The sequence below is a fragment of the Carcharodon carcharias genome, chromosome 6 (assembly GCF_017639515.1).
Source record: "Carcharodon carcharias isolate sCarCar2 chromosome 6, sCarCar2.pri, whole genome shotgun sequence".
Taxonomy (NCBI): domain Eukaryota; kingdom Metazoa; phylum Chordata; class Chondrichthyes; order Lamniformes; family Lamnidae; genus Carcharodon; species Carcharodon carcharias.
Window position 1 is genome coordinate 145548468 of NC_054472.1, and position 25882 is coordinate 145574349.

The 25882-nt window shown below is 45.1% G+C and overlaps 1 protein-coding gene across 4 annotated transcripts in view; it reads right to left on the minus strand.

Moving 5' to 3' along the window:
- The window catches only part of nbeal2 (neurobeachin-like 2), a 271817-nt gene that overhangs the window by 72412 nt on the left and 173523 nt on the right, over positions 1–25882 (minus strand). For all 4 annotated transcript variants that reach the window (XM_041189748.1, XM_041189750.1, XM_041189747.1 and 1 more), the window contains 6 exons: positions 17256–17987; positions 11937–12115; positions 9138–9297; positions 7880–8017; positions 6318–6620; positions 4131–4280 (listed from right to left, as the gene is read on the minus strand). In XM_041189748.1, coding sequence (XP_041045682.1) covers positions 4131–4280; positions 6318–6620; positions 7880–8017; positions 9138–9297; positions 11937–12115; positions 17256–17987 — 1662 coding nt within the window. The remainder of the gene's footprint in view (positions 1–4130; positions 4281–6317; positions 6621–7879; positions 8018–9137; positions 9298–11936; positions 12116–17255; positions 17988–25882) is intronic.

Below are 25882 nucleotides of genomic sequence, written 5' to 3' on the forward strand. Positions count from 1 at the left end.
TTTTCAGCCCAAGCCTGTATATTGTCCAGGTCTTGCTGCATTTGAACATGGACTGCTTCAGTATCAGAGGAGTCGCGAATGGTGCTGAATTGTGCAGTCATCAGTGAACAACCCCACTTCTGACTTTATGATAAAAGGAAGGTCATTGATGAAGCAGCTGAAGAAGGTTGGGCCTAGGACACTACCCTGAGGAACTCCTGCAGCCACAACCATTCTCTTTTTGCTAGGTATGACTCCAGCCAGTGGAAGGTTTTCCCCCTGATTCCCATTGATTCATTTTGCTAAGGCTCCTTGATGCCACACTCAGTCAAATGCTGCCTTGGTGTCAAGGGCAGTCATTCCCTCTTCACCTCTAGCGTTCAACTCTTTAGTCCATGTTTGAACCAAGGCTGTAATGAGGTCAGGAGCTGAGTGGCCCTCATGGAACCCAAACTGAGATCCGTGAGCAGGTTATTGCTAAGGAAGTGCCACTTGATAGCACTGCTGATGACCCCTTACATCACTTTACTGATGATCAAGAGTGGACTGATGGGGTGGTAATTGGCTGGGTTGGATTTGTCCTGCTTTTTATGTACAGGATATACCTGGGCAATTTTCCACATTGCCAGGTAGATGCGAGTGTTGAAGCTGTACTGGAACAGCTTGGTTAGGGGCGCGGCAAAGTCTGGAGCACAATTCTTCAGTACTATTGCCAGAATATTGTCACAGACCGTGTAGCCTTTGCAGTATCCATTGCCTTCAGCTGTTTATTGATATCACGTGGAGTGAATCAAATTGGTTGAAGACTGGCATCTGTGATGCTGGGGACCTCCAGAGGAGGCCGCGATGGATCATCACTTGGCACTTCTAGCTGAAGAGTGTGGCAAATGCTTCAGTCTTATCTTTTGCACTGACGTGCTGGGCTCCCCCATCATTGAGGATAGGGATATTTGTGGAGTCTCCTCTTCCAGAGATTGTGGAATCACTTGCTGCTTGGCATGCAACTAGTCCTGTGTTGTAGCTTCATCAGGTTGACCCTTCATTTTTAGGTATGCCTGGTGCTGCTCCTGGCATGCCTTCCTCCACTCTTCATTGAACCAGGATTGATCCTCTGGCTTGGTGGTAATGGTAGAGTGGGGTATATGCCAGGCCATGCGATTACAGATTGTGATTGAGCACAATTCAGTTGCTGCTGATGGCCCACAGTGCCTCTTGGCTGTCCAGTCTTGAGTTGTTAGATCTGTTCGAAATCTATGCCATTTAGCACAGTAGTAATGCCACACAACGCGATGGAGGGTTTCCTCAAAGTGAAGAACAGGACTTCATTTTCACAAGGACTGTGTGGCGGCCGCTCCTACCGATACTGGCATGGACAGGTGCATCTGTGGCAGGCTGGTTGGTGAGGATGAGGTCAAATATGTATTTCCCTCTTGTTGGTTCCCTCACCACCTGCCACAGACACAATCTAACAGCTATGTCCATCTGGACTCAGCCAGCTCAGTCTGTAGTGGTGCTACCGAGCCATTCTTGGTGATGGACATTAAAATTCCCCACCCAGGATACCTTCTGCGCCTTGCAACCTGAGTGATTCCTCTAAGTGGTGTTCAACATGGAGGAGCAATGATTCATCAGCTGAGGGGGGACGGTGTGTGGTAATCAGCAGGAGGTTTCCATTTGACCTAATGCCATGAGCCTTCATGAGGTTCGCAGTCAATGTTGAGGATTCCCAGGGCAACTCCCTCCCAACTATATTCTACTGCGCCACCACCATGTATACTGCCAGTTGGACAAGACATATCCAGGGAAGATGACGGTAGTGTCTGGTACATGATCTGTAAGGTATGATTCTGTGAGGATGACTATGTCAAGCTGTTGCTTTACTAATCTGTGAGACAGCTCTCACAATTTTGGCACAAGCCCCCAGATGTTAGTAAGAAGTTCATGTTGACGTTTCCTGGATTGATACCAGGTAGTCCGTCTGGTTTCATTTCTTAGTGACTTTTTTTAAACTGTTTGATACAACCTGCTAGGCCAGGCATGTAAGAGTCAACCACATTACTGTGGGACTGGAGTCACATGTAAGCCAGACCAGGTAAGGACGTCAGATTTCCTTCCCTAAAGGACATTAGTGAACCAGGTGGGATTTTGTCGACAATGGTTTTATGGTCATCATTAGACTTTTAATTCCTAATTTTTATTGAGTTCAAATTCCACCATCTGCCATGGTGGGATTTGAACCCAGGTTGCCAGGGTATTACCCTGGGTCTCCGGATTACCAGTCCAGTGAAAATACCACTATGCCACCACCTCCACTGCAGGTGGGTTGGTGGGGGGGGGGGGGGGGGGGGGGGGGGGGGGAATTAAAGCCTAAAAAGTGATGTTGAATTGGAAATCTGACATGATCCAACCCACTTCTGGGCTTAATTGGGGCAGGTTTGCAGGCAATTAGAAAACCTCCTTGGAGCTGGACCTGTCGAGTAAGTAAACACAACAAGGAAATAGCCAATTAATTGTGAATTTAATCTAGCATTCTAACTTTAACAGCCACCACACAGGTTTCTCAAACTGTGTGGAACTTACCAGGGTGAACAAGGCGAGAGCACAGTTGGGAGTCATTGAACAATGAAACCTACAAGCTGGAAAGCCTTTAAAGAGCGAAATTGCATATCTGCTGGCTTTGAGAAAGGCTTGCGCTCATTGCACTTGTTCTGAGAACCTGATTTCACTGCTTTAAAGGGGATTTCCAACTTTTTGAAAGTTATTTCGCCTACCTTGGATTTTACTCGCACTGATCTGCGGTTTCCAACCGTCAGCCTTCGCTGCAGTGTGGAAGCAACGTATGCAGCCAAAGTATGGTCTGTGTTGTGGAACAACAGATGCAGATAGACCAGCACCAGGAGCCACACCAACAGCTGCAGCACCAGAAGCAGTAACAGCAACAACAGCATCAAAACACCAACAGCAGCTATCTTCTCCTGAGCCAAATGCTGCTCCATGGGAGAGAGCATGGACACAAGGTTCCAGGTCAAAGGAGGCAAAACCCCCAGCACGGGGTCGACAGATTGAGGATCAGCTTCCAGGACATGATGGGGTAACAATGCCTCAGGAGGCTCAGACTTTCATAAAAGGTCACTACTGACACCTGCACCCTCCAGAAACAAGACATTCTTCCAAAAGCAACTCAGCTAGTCCCACTCGCCTGTCCTTCCCCTAAGTCCTGGTAATTGTTTAGCTTCAGGTGCTTATTCAGTTCCCTTTTGAAAGGTACAATTGAATATTGCTGTCCCTTCAATATGATTGGATCAAAATCTTGATATTCCCTAACGAGCGCCACCACTCCACAAGGACTGCTGCAGTTCAAGGAGAAGGTCTTCTACCATCTACTTAGGGCAACTAGGTTGAGCAATAAATGCATCCTTTCAAGAGTTGCCCTTATCCCAAGAACAATACTAAAAGTCAAACAAAACATTTTTCAAAGGAAAAGCCAAAGGCTCAGTTTGGCTGCAAGAACTCCTGTTGGTCTGAAGCGTGAACTGTTTAATTGATTGGAGTCATTCGATGTAATCACAAACATATCAGAAGATGAATTATTAAGTGAAAAATAAACATCCATCCAGTTCTCCTCGACTAACATGGTAGCTGCATGGTACAATGATAATTGAACTGTTGACATTTCAGAACTGTCAATCACTACTAATTCATCTATGATAGGCCCAGACTTGACCAAGGAAAAACCCAGTGGCAGAGACTTTTGGGAGCCATAGAACCAAAGTCACCTGTTCCTCCAAAATATGATACACTTACCACATATCAATATATATGGTAACATATATGTTTCAAATTACATATATATTTCCTAAAATATCATTTTCTGAAATAAGTCTATCTAATTTGCATTTGAAAGAATCAATAGTTTCATATAGGAGATGGTTGGCATAGAGTTCATGCTAGGTTAGAGTGATATAGGGTCCATGGGAGGAGATTAAATGGCTGGGGTGAAGTCCAAGATAACATAGAGTGTACAGGATCGGTGAGAGGAGATTAAATATGTAGGTAGAGCCCAGAATAGTGTCAATTGTACAGGGACTGTGGAAGGAGGATGCTTAATGGGTCAGATGGCCTTCTCAATGCTTGCCACATTCATCAGCTACCTGGAACTTGGAACGGCTCTCTCCACGCTCATGCTCCCGACGTAGCGAGCTGCTCATCAGAGAGTCATAGCAGGAATTCCAGAAGTTGGACATCTGATTGTGGCTTCTGGCAAATGTGTCCAACTCGTATTGAGTCATGACGTTCAGAACCTGCAAAAACGCACAATGATACATCCACTGAAAGCAAATACACCAAAGAAAACATGTTAACAAGAATAAAAGACAAAGGTCATGGGAAAGTAAGGTAAAGTAGGCTTGAAAAGTTACAATAATATTAGATAGGATCTGTTGGGATAAGATAGGATAAAATAGAATAAGATTTGAAAGAATAGGTTGAAATACAATAAGCCGAGAAGGCAACACTAGTAAAGGGAGATCAAGTAGGCAAGGTGATATGAGTCCTTTGTTTGGGTGAGATGGAGAGCCGAGCAGAGAAAGATAGACTAGGAGATACAATAAGATGAAGTCAGAGGAGTTAACAAAGGATCCAATTGAGGATGGAGATCCCAAGGCAGAAATGAAGACCAAGAAGGAGAGAAGGGTAACTATGAGGATAAGTTAGGAAACATAAGGGCAGAGAGGAGGACTAATTGGTAGAAGCGGTCCCAAGACAGATTGGAGGATTAAGTGGATGAAGATTCCAGGGTAGAAAGTATCATTGAGCAGGTGCAAGGAAACCAGGCTGAACAAACAGACTGAACTGGGGAGAAGACAGTGGGAGAGACAAGGACCAGGGAGGAGATACCTGAACAGGCATGAGGAATGAACAGAAGAGCAAGAGAAGGGGGTGGTGATTGGACTGATATTTTTTAAAATAAGAAATCATGGATAGAAGATTGGCTAGCTAACAGGAAACAGAGAATAGGCATAAACGAACTTTTTTCTGGTTGGCAAGATGTAACGAGTGGTGTGCCACAGGGATCGGTGCTGGGACCTCAACTCTTTACAAGTTATTTAAATGTCCTGGATCAAGGGACCGAACGTATGGTTGCTAAATTTGCTGATGACACAAAGATAGGTAGGAAAGTAAACTGTGAAGAGGTCACAAAGAGGCTTCAAAAACATATAGATAGGCTAAGTGAGTGGGCAAAGATCCGGCAAATTGAATATAATGTGGGAAAGTGTGAAATTGTCCATTTTGGCAGGAAAAATAAAAAATAAACATACTATCTGAACAGTGAGAGATTGCAGAGCTCTGAGACGCAGAGGAATCCAGGTGTCCTAATGCACGAATTGCAAAAGGTTAGTAAGCAGGTACAGCAAGTAATTAGGAAAGCTAACAGAATGTTATCATTTATTGCATGAGGAAGTGAATGCAAAAGTAGGGAGGCTATGCTTCAGTTATACAGGGCATTGGTGAGATCACATCAGGAGTACTGTGTACAATATTGGTCTTCTTATTTAAGGAAGGATGTAAATGTATTGGAAGCAGTTCAGAGAAGGTTTACTAGACTAAAACCTAGAATGGGTGGGTTGTCTTATGAGGAAAGGTTGGGCAGGTTAGGCCTGTACCCATTGGAGTTTAGAAAAATAAGAGATGACTTGATTGAAACGTATAAAATCCTGAGGGGTCTTGACAGGGTGGATGGATGTGGAGAGGATGTTTCCTCTTGTGGGAGAATCTAGAGCTAGGGGGTCACTGTTTAAAAATAAGGCACACCCATTTAAGACAGAGGTAAGGAGAAACTTTCTCAAAGTTATGAGTCTTTGGAACTCTTCCTCAAAAGGTGGTGGAAGCAGAGTCTTTGAATATTTTTAAGGCAGAGGTAGGTAGATTCTTGATAAGCAAGAGGGTTAAGGGTTATCAGGGGCAGGTGGGAATGTGGAGTTGAGGTTACAATCAGATCAGTCATGATCAAATTGAAAGGCGAAGCAGGATCGAAGGGCTGAGTGGCCTAGTCCTGCTCCTAATAAGGATAAAAGACAAGATAAATCACAAAGAATTGTTCAGTTAACCCCAAGATCAGGTTTGAAAAGCCCAAAGGCTGTAGAATAAAAAAAATGACTGATGGACATGAGACTGTCACACATCTTTGAGATGGGAAAATTTTAGATTCTATACTAAGGTAAATGAGACTGGGTTAGTAGTTCCAGTTTTATGACAACTGTCCCAGAAATGTCAGGCACATAAAATCATACAGCTTATGTAGACATATCAAACTATGCTTAGGCGCATAAAATACTCACATTTCTTTCCATGAATAATCTCCATTCAGTGGTGACGCAGAAATGCTGGAAATCCTCGAAAAAGGTTGGGCTGCCATTGGTGGGTGGCAGAGATGGCAGCCGGTACTGCAGCTGAAGCAACTGGTAACACTGGTCCATGAGAGTGCGGACAATGGGCAATAGGTAAGAGAAGATCTCGGTCTTACCCTTGATAGATCTGGTAAGGGGAACATCCAGTTTTCCCAGCAGGAAGCAGGCCTCCTCCTTCCATATCGGCATGGTCTTAAGGAGGCTATGAAGCTTAACACAGGCCATTGCACACACCTGAAGAGCGATGAAGAACAGAAAATTGAATACAGAGGCATCATCTTAAGCAGACAAAACATTTTTCTGTAAATGTAACGACTTAGTAGGTATTAAGTAGAGGTGGGGAGCTGAGGCTATATTTAAAACTTATCCTCTATCAGCAAGACAGCACTGTAAGGACAAAATGCCTTTTGTAACTAACTGTTAGTTCAGGGTACACTCAAGCTCTGTCTGTTAAATGGAGATAGATGTCTTCCTATCAAAAAGTGCATAGGAGAATCATCCTTATATGTGTTGGTGTGTACCATTATTCATTATTTGAGATCAGACAAAGTAATAGGGGCAACAATTGAAATTTAATGCAGTGAAGTTTAAATTCACAGCACAAAAACAGGCCATTCACCCCAACTGGTCTATGCTGATATTTATACGCCACAAGCTTCCTCCCACCCTAACTTATCTAACCCTATCACATCCTTCTGTTTCTTTCTCCCTCATGTACTTTCTACTTTCCTCTTACATGTATCTATTTTATTTGCTTCAACTACTCCACATGGTGGTAAGTTCAACATTTTAACCACTTTCTGGGTAAAGACATTTCTCCTAAATTTCTTATTGGGTTTAATAATAGCTATCTTTTTAACAGCCTTACCAACTGTCTATGTGAACCCTCAAGTCTCCCTGCTCCTACATAAACAAGAAATTGGAAGGATGGATTCATCACATTGATGCCTCAGAGGAACAAAGACCCAAGTATCACTGGCGAAATGAGACTGCCAATCTTAGTACACTGACTGAAAGGTTCGAGGTTGTAAGGCCTGCTGGAATCACTAATAAAGCTGCAAACTTATCAGCAATAGCTCAATTAACTAGACTTTACTATGTTCAACTTGCTTCCATCCTCTGCCCTCTGTAAACTTCAGCTCATCAAAAACATTGATATCTGTGTCCTAGCAAATAACAGCACCTGCTCACATTTTGTCTCTGTTCTTACTGACCTTAACTGACTCCTCGTCCCCCAAATGTCTCCGTTTAAAATTCTCAATCTTGTGAGCATCTCAACTAAGACAGACATGTCATCGTGGAAGACGACGAGTTAATAGTTTGGTAGGGTCCTAACCAAGGAGCAATTTTTCCTAGTGCCAGAAGCTGTGGTTGGAAAGTTTAAAAGAGTCAAGGAGGTGAGGTAGACAAGAAGTGATGAGAGGTGGTCTTGTCTGGAACTGAAAGCTCAGAGTTGCTCTTGTGCTGTTTTTCACAGATAAAAGTTCACAAACCTGCGTGTCTTCCTGTACAATATAGCCCAGGATAATCCTGAGGCCAATCTGAGCCATTTCCTTCAGGTCTGATGTCCCATTGTCTGAATGGTGCCAAACGGCTAGCTTGTCCAATAAATTAATAACACCTTCAAGAATCTGAAAACAGGAAGGTCAGTAAATAAATAATTGATTAATTATATATATTTTATGTATATATATATTATATATTTTATATATATATTATATATATTTTATATATATAATATATATATATATTTTATATATTTTATATATACACACAACCACACATACATACACACATTACTATTCCCTTACTGTAATATGCACAGGGGCACTCACTTTATAACAAGAGTCAGAGGATAGCAATGAGGAAAAGGTATCAAGGCCCACCCTATTCAGTACTGAGCTTAATTTTTTTATATTCATTCCCAGGACATGGGTTTCACTGGTAAAGCTTGAATTTATTGCACATCCTTAGTTTCTCTCAAAGACCTTCTTGTTGGGCCTTCTTCTTGAGCTATTACAGTCTATGTGGTGAGGGTGCTCCACATTAGGTACAGAGTTCCAGGATATTGACACATGATGATAATTACTGCATTCCAACTGATATTCCATCTAGCGAAGCTGCGTTGACACATCACAGCCAAGTTATGGAACCTGAGACATTCTGGCCTGTATGGCTCAGTAACTCCACCACACAAAGTACTTACCCAGCAGTGCACTCCTCTTTCAGTTCAACACTCTCATTGTGAGGAAGTCTTGTGATGCAGTGGGTAGATTCTCTGTCTCTGAGCTGGAAGTCCCGGGTTCAAGTGCCACTCCAGGACTTGATGGTCAAGGAAGGTGCGTTCATAATGCGGCCAAACAGGCCCAGTATCAACTTATAAATCTGCCAATGGCAGATGGTAAGAGCTGGAGAAGTTCCTGGTCAGCCATGTAATGGGAAGAAAATTGGAGCCTCTGCCATCACTATTAATACCTCCAGACTACAACATGCATTTAAAAATGTATGTCGTCACAGGAACTTGGACTCTTCAGGGGTCAGTTGGCTCAGGTGGGTGGATAGCTGGTATGGATCAGGTTGGTGCCAACAATACGGGTTTGATCCCCATTCTGACTGGGGTGAATTTGGGGCCTGCTTCCTTGCCCGACCAGTGGTGAAGACCGTGGTTGCTGTGGGTTGGACCTGCCTTCAGGAAGAGAACTGAAGAAGAAGAAAAGTCTCATTTGACTGATATTCCTGCCCACCCCTTACCTTTTCACTCCATAGCACTTGATTGCTCTGCCCTTCTGAAAAGAGAAAGTCCTGAAGCAGTCGGAGCAGTTTCAGGATGTTTTGGATGTGACTTGTTAGTGCAGTGTTCGTGGCATCCTTAATGTCAGAGAATGCAGACTCCAGCATCATCTCCAACAGGCTGTAATTTAAACAAAAAAAGCATTTAACCCAAAACAAAATCTAACCAACAGCCTTCTGATTTGATGACTGACTTCAGCAACCATCTTCTCCATTATCTTGCCACTTCCTATCTTTCAGGTTCCACTTTATTTCTTTGTATTTTGGAACTGCTTTAAACACAAACAACCCAATTTTAATTCTGTGTAAGTGAATGGGTTTTGACGAATTAAAACTGAGCTCAAAGAGTTGGCCTTGACTCAGTGGGTTGCACACTTACATTGTCATGGTTCAAAAACCTGACTCCAGAGACTTGAACACAGAATCTAGGATGACATTCCAACAGAGGGAGTCCTTTACTGTCAAAGCTGCCAATGAGGTGTTACACTGAGGCTCTGTCTGTCCTTTCAGCTAGACATAAAATATCCCATATTGCTATTCCAAGAGTTCTCCCATTATTCATCCCTCAAGCAACATTACTAATAGATTATCAGGCCATTATCTCATTATTGTTTATGGGATCTTGTTGTTTGCAAATTGGCTGCCATATTGCAATAGTGACTGGAAAGTGCTTTGGGGCATCCTTAGGTCCTGAAAGACACTATATAAATGAAACTTTCTTCTTTTTTAGTTTCTCACATCCACTGATACCCTGACTGAGATGGCTTTCACATATTGTTCAGCATGTCCCATCCTATTTTTAGGGAGAAAATAAACTTCATTCTCAGAGTATTAACTGATTAGCTGCTTCACTTTACTGACATAAAGTAATTTCAACTTGTGACCATTCTCTGTTGTTTTTGTTACAATGGCCAGTCTTATAAGGGTCTCACACTTGCCTTTCAATATCAACCCTATTATATCAGATCTAAAACAATTTATTTTGCTCATTGAGGTAAGTGTTACCAATGTAATGCTCTCCATTTCAGGAAACCACTGTCCCCAACATGCCAGGAAAAGTATTGAACATTTAGGTAGAGTATAGCTCCCTCTGTACTGTCATATCAAACACTCCCAGTGCAGTTATAATAGGGGCTAAATATAGAGCAAGCTTGCTGTACAGTATCAACAATCTCAAGGCAAGTGCAACATTGGCTTTGATGTAGAGTCAGTCAGTGAGATGGGAGCAACAGCTGTGGTTGTAGGTGGGAGACACTAAGAACCTGTACTTGGGAGAAAGAATGGCCCTGGCAGAATTACCTACTCATATTCATATGGCCTTTAGGCTGGCACCCTCTGTTTAACATATGAGATGGTACCTCTAATAGTGCTCCATCTTCTCAGCATTGCACAGAAGTGTTAGCTTAATGATGAGCTCAAACTCCTGAAATGAAATTTGTACCCACAACCTACTGGCCCAGAGACAAATGTACCAGGAACTGAGCCAAGCTAGCACATAACCTGATAATAAGTTTGTTTCAATAATGTAAATATCGGAATTATTTCATTGATAATTATAGAGAAATCAGTGGTGTGAATACCAAATGGAAATATCATCTTGCACTATTGAAAAGTAGAAATGTAAAGGACTGGAAAGATTCTTGATGCCCATTAAGCTGATTCCAAAGTTCATACACTAGTCTACACCCTGCATTTTCACTTGGGCAATATCCAAAGTGGAAAATTGGCAAAAGTGTGATTTGAATTTGTTCAATCAATTTCTGCCACAAGATCAGGAGCAACATGATAGAAAATGTAGGACTAAATCTCATGCCCCTCAATCATTCTGCTTCAAAATATTTATCCAATTCCTTCTCTCATTTGCAATATCATTTGGATCCTCATTGTAGAAGTAACTGGAGGTAAATACTGACTTTTTGGTGGCTGACTGATGGAGTGTACTAGCCAGCTGCCTGTTTCGATAACGAAGACACCCCTGTCATTTCTGTACCTCTTTCAGGGTGCCAAAAGACTTATTAATACAGCTCATTAGATTGCAGCCTGAAAATTGGGCAAAGTTGCCACATGCAGGGTAAGCTGCATGGGGCAGGAGGGCAAATGCAGAGTTTGGGTGGGCGGGGGGGGGGGTCCTAGAGCAGCTGCAACCCGGATTATATTGGTGGGCCCAGGAGGAACACTGCTTCTCCTGAACTTTATCTTTTGCAGCTCTCTTCTATTCTAAGTCCCATCAAACTGAGTAGGGAACACACTGTGCAGAGTTCAACCACTTCTTATCTAAAATGGCAATCAGAATACCTATTTTCATATGAAACAGGTGGGTGGTTTGGACACATGGCAGCAGGCCCCTTTCAAAATGGAGCCAATCGCATTGTCAGTGTTAACACTACTGACCCCATTTTGGGGCTGTTAACACTCTGTTTACGCCAAGCAAGGGCACTCAAAACCAGCCCCACTAAATCTAAACAGTTTCCTTCTGCGGCCTCTTGCTATAGTGTTTGTGATTAATGTTCATTTTGGCTTAAGCATTTAGAATCTGCAACACTTGAACATTCTTTTTTCATGGAAATATTCCCAGTTTACTCAAGTCAAACATTCACAAAGCAATCACAGATCAGAAGAATTTCACTTCCAATATGAAGAGCACATTTTTTGAAACAATGTTTTTTTGGGTCAGTGGTTGGGTTTTTGGGAAGAGAAAAGGAGGAAACAGAGGAGAAGAATCCACATGGTTTACAGCAAGTTTAAAGATGTGACACCGACCTTCTTTTAATTTCATCAGGTGGACGAACCAGCTCGCAGGCTGTCCCAAGTTTGGTCAAGACAGAAAAGATCTGCCCTCGCTCTTTCCATGCTGCATCCTCAGAGCCCTCTACCCCTCGCCATGTTACAGAGAAGATAATGTTCGTCAGCAAGTTGCAAAGTTCCTCTTCCGGTGTTTGCTGGGAAAGTAAAAAGAAACAGGACCGAGATCATTTCTTCATCAGGAAGCCTTCAAGATATATTAATTGTATATTAATTGAATGTTTAAGGTGGAGGTGGGCCTTAACTGGGGACTCAGCTGTCCTCACATATATTCTATATATATATATATCTATATATATAAATAGGTATAAGTGGTGGGCTAGGTGGAGGTGCACAATATTTAACGTGTGTCTCTGTAAATAAAAGCCTGTAAATATATAGATACTTGGTTCTAGCTCTATCCTTCAGCCCAGGGCTATCTGAGTTGTGACAAGATATGAACTACTACTATAGCAATACCAACTTGCATATATAAAAAATGTCTTTGATGTGCAGAAGTGCCAATGAGCTTCACGAAAGTGCTATCAAAAAATGGACATTAAGCAAAAGAAGCAGATATTAGCAGAACAAAACCTTGGTCAAAGAGATGAGATTTCAGACTGTGAGCCCAGAGATAAAGGAAGAACTGGGGGTGGGTAGGCAGTGGTGTTGGCGATTGTCAAGCTATCCAGCTAGGGAGGGGTGAAGACATGAGGCCAATTAAACACAGGAATGAAGCTTTGGGGACTGAGCCAACAAAGGTCAAAGGCAGAGTTGATCAATAGGTGGCACTTGCTGGAGGACAAGATTACAGGAAAAAGAGTTTTGGATGATCTGAAGTTTTTAAATGATGGTGGAAGTATGGTTGGCCAAAATAGTTTTGAAATTGCCAATTCTTGAAGTGATAAAGACATGGATGAATGTTTCAGCAACATAAGAGTTGAGACAGGGGAGGTAGCGGACAATAATACAGAAGTGGAAGCCTTTTCAATGAAGATGAGATGGGCTTAAGCTCCCTTCTTACCTAAAGAAGCTACTTTAACCATAACACTCTCTCCAGACTCAGATCTTGCATTACCTGCAAATATAACTTTAAGTGCTATGTCCAGTTTTGATTGCCAGACACACACAAAACATTCAAGTCCTCTAGGTGGACAGAGAAGAGACATAAGAATGGCAGCTTTGTGGTTTGCATATGATATGTGGGGTATTGTAGCTAAAGACATATTTATGAGGTCATTGACAGGATCTGCTCTGGAATTTAATGTTGACTAGATGGGCTGCAGCCAACCTATACTTTCCTGTGTTGCTGCCTGATTTATTTGACTGATGGATTGAGTTACGTTGTAAAGTGAACATACATGGATATTGGGTGAGGACAAGATTGGCCTCCACTTACATTTTCTCATACATATCCCACAAGCTTCTAGAAGATTTTGTACTCAGATCATTTTCAGAAACACAAGGATGATTAATGCTGTATGGGGCTACTCTTCCTTGAGGGGCCTCATGATCTACTCCTGTTTCTACGTCCATAAGGGATCTCTGTGCTGGAGAATTAAATACTTTTTTGCATTTTTGACGCCTGTTGTCAGCATCCCAGGCAGACTATAGAATAGCACAAACTCAGAGTACAACTTGCTATCTTGACTCCATTCTCTCTCCCCTTGTCTAGTCTCTTTCCACCTACATGCGCGACTCCTCTGACGCTCTACATCATATCAACAATTGCCAGTTGCCTGGCCCCAAACGCCTCCTCTTCACCATGGACGTCCAATCCCTCTACACCTCCACCCCCCACTGGGATGGTCTGAGGGCTCTCTGCTTCTTCTTCAAACAGAGACCCGAACAATCCCCATCCACCACTTCTCTCCTCCGTCTGGCTGAACTTGTTCTCTCACTGAACAATTTCTCCTTAAACTCATCACACTTCCTCCAAATAAAAGGTATGGCTATGGGTACCCATTTGGGCCCCAGTTATGCCTGCCTCTTTGTGGGGTATGTGGAACATTCCTTGCTTCAGTCCTACTCAGGCCCCCTCCCACAACTCTTTCTCCGGTACATCAATAACTGCTTCGGTACCGCTTCATGCTCTCATCTGGACCTGGAAAAACTTATTAATTTTGCTTCCAATTTCCACCCTCCATTATTTTCACATGGTCCATCACTAACACTTCCCTTCCCTTCCTTGAACTTTCTGTCTCAATTTCTGATGATAGATTGTCCATTAATATTCATTACAAGCCTACCGACTCCCACAACTACCTCGACTACAGCTCCTCACACCCTGCTTCCTGTAAGGATTCCATCCCATTCTCTCAGTTCCTTCTCCTCTGTCGCATCTGTTCTGATGATGCCACTTTCCAAAACAGTTCCTCTCACATGTCTTCCTTCTTCCTTAACCGAGGTTTTCCACCCACGGTGGTTGACAGAGCCCTCAACCGTGTCCAGCCCATCTCCCGCGCATCCGCCCTCACTCCTTCCTCTCCCTCCCAGAACCATAATAGGGTTCCCCCTCTCCTCACTTATCACCCCACCAGCCTCCGCATTCAAAGGATCATCCTCCGCCATTTCCGCCAATTCCAGCATGATGCCACCACCAAACACATGTTCCCTTCATCCCCTCAGGCGGCATTCCGCAGGGATCGTTCATCCCGGACACCCTGGTCCACTCCTCCATCATCCCCTACACCTCAACCCCCTCCCATGGCACCTTCCCATGCAACTGCAGGTGTTACACCTGCCCCTTTACTTCCCCCTCCTCACCATCCAAGGGCCCAAACACTCCTTTCAAGTGAAGCAGCACTTTACTTGCACTTCTCTCAATTTAGTCTACTGCATTCGCTGCTCCCAATGCAGTCTCCTCTACACTGGAGAGACCAAACGCAGACAGGGTGACAGCTTTGTGGAACACCTTCAGCCTGTCCGCAAGCATGACCCAGATCTCCCTATCGCTTGCCATTTCAACACACCACCCTGCTCTCAAGCCAAATTGTCCATCCTTGGCCAGCTGCGATGTTCCAGTGAAGCTCAACGCAAACTGGAGGAACAGCACCTTATCTTCCGACTAGGCATTCTACAGCCTTCCGGACTTAACATTGAGTTCAACAACTTCAGATCATGAACTCTCTCCTCTATCCCCACCCCCTTTCCGATCCCCCTTTTTCCAATAATTTATATTTTTCAAATATATTTTTCTTTTCCCACCTATTTTTAAATTTATTTTGATTTATCGTTTTATCTCCACCTTTTAGCCCATTTTGATCCCTTCCCCCACCCCACCCCCACTAGGGCCATTTGTTTGTCCTGCTTTCTACCCTTAATGTCACCGTTAGCACATTCCTTAGATAATATCACCACCATCAACACCCTTTTGTCCTTTTGTCTATGACACCTTTGGCAATCTCTTCTTTGCCTCCACCTATCACTGGCCTTCTATCCAGCTCTACCTGTCCCACCCCCCTCAACCATATTTCTATATTTCTTTGGTTCTGATGAAAAGTCATTTGGACTCGAAATGTTAACTGTGTTCCTCTCCGCAGATGCTGTCAGGCCTGCTGAGTTTTTCCACCTATTTTTGTTTTTGTTTCAGATTTCCAGCATCCGCAGTATTTTGCTTTTATATCAGAGTATAACTCCATGTGCACTATCTTACGCATATAAAATTCAGGAATAAGCTTGCATGTAGAAAGCAGATGATCACCTAATGTAAACAATTTTGACAGACTGTTACTTTGTATCTAATCTGTAACTGATGGGAGATGGACCTTTACTCTAATACTCTTGGTAAAAATTGCAGTATTCTGTAAAAGTGGGAAGAATATCCCCAGTACAACATTAATCATCCTTGTGTTTCTGAAAATGGTCTGAATACGAAATCTTCTAGAAGTTTGTGGGAAATGTATGAGAAAATGTAAGCAGAGGCCAATCTTGTCCTCACCCAATATCCATGTATGTGCACTTTACAACGTAACTCAATCCATCAGTCAAATAAATCAGGCAGCAACACAGGAGTGTATAGGTTGGCTGCAGCCCATCTAGTCAACATTAAATTCCAGAGCAGATCCTACCAATGACCTCATAAATATGTCTTTAGCTACAATACCTTACATATCACATGCAAACCACAAAGCTGCTATTCTTATGTCTCTTCTCCGTCCACCTAGTGGACTTATGTTTTCTGTGTGTCTGACAATCAAAACCGGACATAGCACTTAAAGTTATGCTTGCAGGTAATGCAAGATCTGAGAGACTGGAGAGAGTGTTATGGTTAAAGTAGCTTCTTTAGTTAAGAAGGGAGCTTAAGCCCATCTCATCATCGTTGAAAAGCTTCCACCTCTATTATTGTCCACTACTTCCCCTGTCTCAATCCTACTGTTGCTGAAAACCTCATTCCAGAGCACCATTCAATTAATTCTTGGCTGACTTATACCTCAACTCTATTGACCTGTCTTTGCTCCACATCCCTTAATACCCAAAAAAAATCCGTCTTGAAAGTTTCAATTGTCCTCTGGAGTAGTGTGCAGTTTTGATCCCCTTGCCTTAGGAAGGATATTATTGCCATAGAGGGAGTAGTACAATGAAGGTTCACCAGGCTCGTTCCTGGGATGGCAGGACTGTCCTATGAGGTGAGATTGGAGAAATTGGGCCTGTATCCTCTAGAGTTTCAAAGAATCAGAGGTGATCTCATTGGAACCTACAAAATACTTAAAGGGATAGACAGGGTAAATGCAGGTAAGATGTTTCGCCTGGTTGTGGAGTCTAGAACCAGGGTACATAATTTCAAAACAAGGGGGAAGCCACTTAAGACCAGGATAAGGAAAATTTTTTTCACTCAGGGTTGTGAATCTTTGGAATTTTCTACCCCAAAGGGCTGTGGAAGCTCAGTCATTTAGTATGTTTAAAGCAAAAATTGACAGATTTCTAAATACCTATGACGTAAAGGGATATGGGGATAGTGCGGGTAGAAGTGGATGGTCAGCCACAATCCTACTGAATGGCAGAGCAGGCTTGAATGGCTGAACGGTCTACTCCTGCTCCTATGTTCCCTCAGTATCCATAGTCTTTCGGGACAGAGATTTCTACTACCATTTGAGTGAAAAGAGTGCTTCCTAATTTCCCTCAAAGATAAGATGGCCTAGCTGTCCTCAATTTTCTGTAACACTTTCAGCGCCAGTATCATTTTGGTTAGTATGCAACGTACTCCTCTCGGGCCAGTATATCCTTCCTGAGTGCAATGCCCAGAACTGAATGCATTGTGCAGAGAAACTGTCACAAAACCAAGGAACGCTTCAATACCTGTGGATTGCTGGTGTTGGAAGCATCGTCACTGGGGAGATTTTCCTGGTAGCTACTGTCATCCAGGACGTTGGAGAGACTGGAGCTTTTCCATGTCCGAATCCCTGGGAAGGGTTTGAAATTCTCCAAAGGTGATGGCGTTTCTGATGTGCTGACTGGAGTCAGGTTACCACTCTCCATGGTGGTAAAGGAACTAGTACTCCCCATTTCTGTTCCCAAGTCAAAGGAAGGGAGTGTGAAAGGTGACAAAGGCTGGTAAAAAGCATCTTCAGAAATGTCGGAGAGGATAGCTTCACTCGAGCCTGGGATGTCTATTGTATTGGTGGAGGAGTGACTTGTGCGGTCCAAGGAATCAAATGACTTGAAGTTAAAGGAATCATAGGACTTCATCTTGCTGGAGGGGAAGCTAGGAGACATGGAGAGGTCAGACTGCCCTTCTGAAATGTCTTCATTGAGATTTTTATTGAAGGGGAGAAAGACCTCAGAGTCCTGGAAGTCTGATTGGCTATTCATGCGATTGATCAGCTCTTTGCCTTGCTCTTGGATGAAGTCTTGGCTCTGATCTGAGTTCTTAAGTAAGTCTATAGAATAGCTATTGAACGAGCTTGATAGACTGGCCTCTCGAGATTCGTATGATTCTTTCACATAGAGTTTGGTCAAGTTGTCCTGCCATCCAGCCTGTTTTGCTAACTGGCGAACAATGTCTTGCTGAGAGTAAATCAGATGGAACAGCTAGAAGAAAATTGATAGTTTAGAACCAAAATAAGTAGATAGAAAATAATGGTGGAAGAATAGGCTACTGAACCCAACAAACCCCTCTATATAGAGTTTGTGTAACAAGTTAACTTGAACTTCTATCTTCACATTTCCCATCATTGTTGCTGACCCCTTATTTCAAGGAACACTTATCCTTCCTCTACCTTCCCTAAGAGAAAAATTAAATAGTGCTATTATTGTCTCTATAACCCTCAAACTGGATTCTCAACATATATCAATGTAGTTCTTTTTCTGCAAGTTATCAATTAACCTCATTCCCTTCTATGGAAATCTGGAAAGATCCACTGTTCAGATCAGCTTTGATGGTGTTGGTGGCAGGGAAACTGTTGCCCTGTAATCCCCAATCTTGGTTGAGGGCTTTGAACATTACAAAGCTATCTTTGAGTCCTATGATCATTTGAGTATGGCAGTGTGGTGGTGTGGTATTGAAAAAGCAACCCAGAAGCTGTCAACTCATCCGACCCATCAACACTGTGTTCACTGACTCATGTTGGTTCCTGGTCACCAACATCTCGGTTTAAAGAATCTCATCCTTATGTTCAAACCCATCCATGGCTTCACCCCATCCTATCTATGTAACTTCCTCCAGCACTGCAACATTACTAGAATCATATAGCAGAGAAGGAAGCCATTTGATCCATTGTGTTTGTGCCTGATCTTTGACAGAGCTATTCAAATAGTCCCATTTCTCGGTTGTTCAGCATACGTTTCTTTTCAAGTATTTATCAAATCCCTCTTTGAAGGTTATTGAATAATTGAATCTGCTTCACCACTCTTTCCGACAGTACATTCCAGATCATTATAACTCACTGCATAAAAAAAACATTTTTTCCTCATGTTGTTTTGCCAATTACCTTAAATCTGTGTCCTCTAGTTACTGACCATTTTCCACCACTGGAAAAAGTCCCTCATTTATTATATGAAAACTCTTTCAAATTTTGAACATCTCGATCAAATCTCTTGGGTGAAATTTTCCCAAATTTGCTCAAAGTGGGCGGGTGAAACGGCGTGCTGCCTGCCGACAGGGATGGCGGGTTTTCACGCCATATCGTTCTGTGTCCGCCTCATTGTTTATGCACTCCCAGGAAACATGCTGTTTCCATGGTGGGTGGGCTCCTCATTCGCCCACCATTGCATGGCACCAGGCGCTATGTTTAAAGGCCAGCTGCAAGCATAGCGCTCATTGCTTCCAACTCACCATTGCCCAGGAGACATGGCCCTCAAAGTCAAGAAGACTGCAGCTCCCCCGCTTTAATGACGGGTCCCTCGAGCAACTGCTGGATGCCATGAAGGCCCGCTGGGATGTCCTGTACCCCTGCTCTGGCTGCAGGATGGGCAGCAACATGACCAATTCAGCTTGGGAGGCTGTGGCAGTGGTGGTCAGTGCCAATGCAGTTAAGAGGACAGCCATCCAGTGCCACAAGAGAATGAATGATTTCCTCCGTTCCGCCAGGGTAAGTCACTCTTTTCATCACTCTCAGCATACACACTCTCAAACTCAGCACACATCCACGGGGCCCTCACTCACTTCAAGGGACATCACCATTCACTCTCTCACACTTACTGTCATTGTCCTCATCCCGTCCATGGGACCAGTCACCACCCACACAGGCCAGGCACATTTTTCATCTGGCCTGGCAGGCACTCTGTTTACACTTTCTCCGCCCATGCAGGACAAGCTAGCACACAAGAGAGAGAGTTCGCAGACTGGTTGCGGAATGCCTGAAATCAAGGTCCTCTCAGTCTTCGAAAACACAGCCATCCAGCTGCCCAGCAAGGATCTAGTCCAGATCTCTGTTGACGGTGAGGTCGGCAGTGCTCTACCAAGTGAGGATCCAGCAGTGCAACATCCATCAGACAACCATGCCGTGAGTGATGTGTCCTCTTTCATAGGCCACTGCCATGCACTAATTATCTCTCCTTGCTTTCGCAGGCACATCTGCCAAATAGCCGGCAGAGTCAATGATCCAGGGTCTCCAATCAAGCCCTGAGGAAACCTCTGAAGACAAATCTCAAGGCACCCTCCTTGACGTCCCGTCACAGTGCTCACCCACACCCTCCACCAGCACAGAGACACACACCTCGGTGGGACCTAGCTTTAGAGTAGCCTCAGGATCACAATCTGGTGAGCACATCGCACTGTCAGATCCATTGCAGCCGATAGCAGGGACTTCCCAGGTGTCCAGCACTCAAAGGACTGCTAGAGGCCAGAAATTTGCTGAGTTCGAGTCAGATGATGAGCCTCTGGACTCAGTCATGTCATAGTTGCTGGAGCTGCAAAGGCAAGCTCAGGAACATCAGGAAGGGATGTCCGCTGCACTCCTCAGATTGCAAGGCATGATGGGGGAGTCTGTCTGCCATCAGTCTGAGGTGGTAGCGCAGACATGTCAACGCACCAAGGTCATCACTGGTAGGATGGTGGCTGCCTTGGTGACCTTGGTCCAGGACGTCGTTCCTGCATTGCTGTACAGGCTCAACTCCATCGCTGATGCCATAGTTGGCCTCCAACAGTGTGTTCACGAAAGGGGTGCCAGGCAGCTCAGTCTCACTCCAGCTACCCCTGCTCCTCAAGGATTCAGCCTGGGGCCCCTGGGCACCCCTAGGGAGGAGGGTCCGCAGGTGCACACTCTGGGCCTATCCATCCAGGTGGCTCCAAGAGCCATCCGGCCCATCCGGTTCCCCTCTTCCTGTGGCCTTAGGAGCTCAAGCTCCACAGGCCAAGGAGGGTGCCACTGCCACACGGCAGGACCCCGAAAGCAGGCCGGGCCCTCCAAGTCTTGGCCTTCTAGAGGAAGACCACCAAAGTCATCACAGGCAGGGCACTGCAGTCAGCAGGCTGCCTCCTCCTCTGCTATGGGTGTCTGAGGAGCACCAAGATTTAATGGCAGGTTTAGGACAGTTAAGGAGAATTAGTTGCACAGCCTGCGCATGGGTGTTAATCACTTGTACATACTGTTCTATTGTCAATAAACTCCCAAGAATGTCTCCCTGCCTTTAGCTCCTTGTTCTGATGAGCAGTGTTCTTGTCACTCAGATGTAAAATCTTTCTGCACAAGATAAAGGCAGGTGTCTCAGTCCAGGGTCTCTTCCCTGTGCTCTGTACAGCCTTCCGATCAAAGTGATGGTCCAGCCTCACACCCCTTGGAGACATTACCGATGCCTGCACTTCAGTGGCACTTGTCATTGCTGCCAGAATGTAGTAGGCAGGCACCACAGAGTTCTCTCATTCTCTCGGTGTGCTCTCAGCACCTTTAAGGAGGGGCTGGCTCCCATCTCTTCTGCAACTGTGACCACTGATGATGTGCTCCAGCTTCTGAAGGGCTCAGGTGCTAAAAGCGGATAAAGCATCAAATGCTTCTAAAGTTTCATGGCTGCGTCTCTATGATATGACTCTGATCTCAGAGCGCAAGTGAGCTGCCCTCGGCCAGACAGGAGTCAGACATTCTCAGAGGCTGTATGAAGAGTTATAGAGTGTCCTTAATGTATGTTGTCATCATCCTCCTGTAATCGAGCGACTAATAGGCCCTCCATCGCCTCTCCATGACAGGAGCGTTCTCATAGAGGGTGTTCACACTGCCATAAGCTAGACTGGAGTCAAACGTTCACAAGTGCGATGTGAGGAACTATGGGGTCACCCCAGTGATCATCATGTTGTTTTCATCCTCCACAAATCTAGCAGCTATGAGGGCCTCCTGAGTGTGCCTGCCTCGTCTAGCTAGTTCTAAGTCCTCTTCCCCGTCATCGTTGCCTCTGAGGACCTCTTCAACCTCATCCCCATTGGCGTCCTCCTCATCGAAGGAGACGTGCAGCTCCTCCATCTCCTCCTCAGCCAGCTCATCTCCCCGTTGGGAGCGCCAGGTTGTAAAGGGCGCAGCAAACGACGACAATGCGTGACACGATGCAATGGTTGAATTTTTCGAGGAGGTGAGTAGTTGTGTAGATGAGGGTAGTGCAGTTGACGTAGTCTACATAGACTTCAGTAAGGCTTCTGACAAGGTCCCACATGGAAGAAAAGTCAAGAAGGTAAGAGCCCATGGGATCCAGGGCAATTTGGCAAATTGGATCCAAAATTGGCTTTGTCACAGGAGGCAGAGGGTGATGGCTGAAGGTCATTTTTGCGATTGGAAGCCGGCAGGGATCGGTGCTGGGACCCTTCCTGTTTGTAGTGTTAATGATTTATGATTTAATGATTTAAACATGAATATTGGAGCTATGATCAGGAAGTTCGCAGATGACACAAAAATTGGTGGTGTTGTAAATAATGAGGAGGAAAGCCTTAGATTACAGGACAATTATAGACGGGCTGGTAAGATGGGCAGAGCAATGGCAAATGGAACTTAATCCGGAGATGTGTGAGGTGATGCATTTTGGGAGGGCTAACATGGCAAGGGAATAGACAATGAATGGTAGGACCCTAGGAAGTATAGAGGATCAGAGGGACCTTGGTGTACACGTCCATAGATCTCTGAAGGCAGCAGCACAGGTAGATCAGGTGGTTGAGAAGGCATATGGGATACTTGCCTATATTAGCCGAGGCATAGGATATAAGAACAGGGAAATTAAGTTGGAGCTGTATAAAACGCTAGTTAGGCCACAGCTGGAGTACTGTGTGCCTCCTGATCACCAAACTATAGGAAGGATGTGATGGTACTGGAGAGGGTGCAGGGAAAATTCACCAAGATGTTGCTTGGGCTGGAGCATTTCAGCTATGAAGAGAGACTGGATAGGCTAGGGTTGTTTTCCTTACAGCAGAGAAGGCTGAGGGGAGAACTGATAGAGGTATACAAAATTATGAGTGGCATAGATACGGTAGATAGGAAGAAACATTTCCCCTTAGCAGAAGTGTCAATAACCAGGGGGTCTAAATTTAAGGTAAGGGGCAGGAGGTTTGGAAGGGATTTGAGGAAAACATTTTTCACCTAGAGGGTGGTTGGAATCTGGAACACACTGCCTGAGGCAGGAACCCTCACAACATTTAAGAAGTATTTAGACGAGCAGTTGAAACATCACAGCATACAGGGCTATGGGCCAAGTGCTGGAAAATGGGATTACAATAGATAGGTGCTTGATGGCACGGACACGATGGGCCAAAGGCCTGTTTCTGTGCTGTATAACTCTATGACACCCTCTGAGGACTGTATTTCAGGGCTCCACCAGACTGGGTCCAGGCTTCACCTTCAGCATCCCAATGTTCTGCTCCACCAAGGTGCAAGCTGCAGCATGGGCCTCATTAAACCGTCACTCTGCTACTGTCTGAGGCCGCCACACAAGTGTCATCAGCCACGGCCTCTGCTAGTAGCCTTTGTCCCCAAGGAGCCACCCATGCAGCTTCTGTGGATCCTGGAAGACTTCAGGGACCTGTAACCAACAGAGGATGTAGGCTTCGTGCACATCTGCTGGAAACCATGTGCACACCAGCAGGATGCATTTCTGATAGCCGCACACCAGCTGCATATTCAGCGAATGGAAGCCTTTGCGGTAGATGTATTCCACCGTGTGTTGCGACGGAGATCTGAGCGCCACATGAGTGTAGTCAATTACACTCTGCAGCTGTGGGAAACCCGAGATCTGGGTGAATCCAATCACTTTTGCATCCTGGCTGTCTTGGTCCCAGGCAAAATACATAAGGTTGTGTGCCTTCGCAAAGTGGCATCCCTGACCTCATAGATACACTTGTGGGTGGAGGCTTGAGAGATCCCACAAAGGTAACCTTGCAGACAACAGTAAGGTTGGAGGAGTTAAAGATAGTGAAGAGGATTGTCAAAGGATACAACGGAATATAGATAGGTTGAAGACTCGGGTTGAGAAATGGCAGATGGAGTTTAATCCGGACAAATGCGAGGTAATGCATTTTGGAAGGTCTAATATAGGCAGGAATTATACAGTAAATGGCAGAACCCTTAAGTGCATTGACAGGCAGAGGGTTCTGAGTGTACAGGTCCACAGGTCACTGAAAGTGGCAACACAGGTAGATAAGGTAGTCAGGAGAGCATATGGCATGCTTGTCTTCGTAGTCAGGGGTATTGAGTATAAAAGCTGGGAAGTCATGCTGCAGCTGCATAGAACCTTGGTTAGGCCACACTTGGAATATTGTGTGTAATTCTGGTCGCCACATTACCAGAAGGATATGAAGGCGTTGGAGAGGATGCAGAGGAGGTTTACCGGGATGCTGCCTGGTCTGGAGGTTATTAGCTATGAGGAGAGGTTGGAGAAACTCGGATTGTTCTCACTAGAGCAACGGAGATTGAGGGGCGACTTGATAGAAGTTTACAAAATTATGAGTGGCATGGACAGAGTAGAGGGTCAGAAGTTTTTTCCCAGAGTGAAAGAGTCAATTACTAAGGGACATAGATTTAAGGCGAGAGGAGAAAACTTTAGAGAAGATCTGTGGGGCAAGTTTTTTTACGCAGAGGGTAGTGAGTGTCTGGAATTCGCTGCCAAAGGAGGTGGTGAAAGCAGGTAGGATAATGGTGTTTAAGAGGCAGCTGGGCAAATACATGAATACGATGGGAATAGAGGGATACCGACCCCGGAAGTGCAAAATATTTTAGTTTGACAGGCAATTTGATCGGCGCAGGCTTGGAGGGCCGAAGGGCCTGTTCCTGTGCTGTACTTTTCTTTGTTCTGAAAGGAGCCACTGGCATAGAAATTGAGTGCAGCGGCCACTTTCACAGCCACTGGCAATGGATGCCCTCTATGTCCCTGTGGCGCCAAATGTTGCAGTCCTCGGCAACACTGGTTCTTGGTCATCTGCAGGAATGAAAGACAGGGTCAATAGACCCTGGGTGTCGCTAGGGGCCGACCAGCAACAGCTCCCTGTGGCTTTTGGGTGGCATGTGTGGGAGCCCCACCCATCCCTTCACCCTGAGGTTGCTGCTCCTGCCTCTGCTTAGCCAGGAACCTCAGTTGCTCTCTCCTCTGTCTTCTTCATGCTCTGAAGGCCATCATGCCATACAGCTAGTTCACCAGGCTCCATGTTCCTGATGTACTCTTCCAGTTGCATTAAAGAGAGACACAAGTGGTTAGCATGGGTGTACTAAGAACCAGTCCTGGTTAAGTATGACGATCCCTTAACGCTTCCCAGAGAGTGCTGGCCACCACTTGGATGGCCAGAGATTAGTGTGCTGTCTGGCTGCCCTGTTAGCTTGAACCATGGGGGAAACTGGTCCAAACCGGGATGCTGACATTGAAAGGGGCTGTGAGCACCTCCAGCAGTGACTGCTACATGGCCAGCTTTAATGAGGAGGTTGTACAACGCGTGCAGTCCAACTGCTTTGCAGTCCAATAAAGTGCTCATGAATTTGCAGTCTGTGCGGGGGTGGGGAGGGATCTCTGGAGAACTTGGTGGCACTTTGATGCCTCTGCGATGTTTGAGTGGGCAGATAAGCTCGGAGCCCGACCCTAATCATATCAATGTGGCTGTACTTGAACTGTCTCAGTTGCAGAGGAATGGTCACTTTCTACAGGTTTCCCCTTCCCTCGCCCACCCTACCCCCTCCACCCTGCTTGTACGCTATATTCAACAGCAAAGCGCACTTGACCCCCCTCAAGTTTCCTCAACAGCAAGGCTGCACTTGCCCCCGCTCCCCCTCACAAGTCACCTCAGAGGCAGGGCTGTACTTGCCCCCCGCTCCCCCTCATCCTCAAAAGTCACCTCTGAGGCAGAGCGGCACTTAACCCCAAACCCCCCGGCACCCCTGAAGCCTGCAAAGCAACAGGTGACCCTGGCGAGCTCTGCAGAACGTTGCTGTGCACTCACCTCCAGCTCACCCAAAGTGCAGGCCGCCAAGTGCACGTCACCTCTGTATTGTTGTGAAACACATTGGTATGGATGGATGATCCAGCAGGTT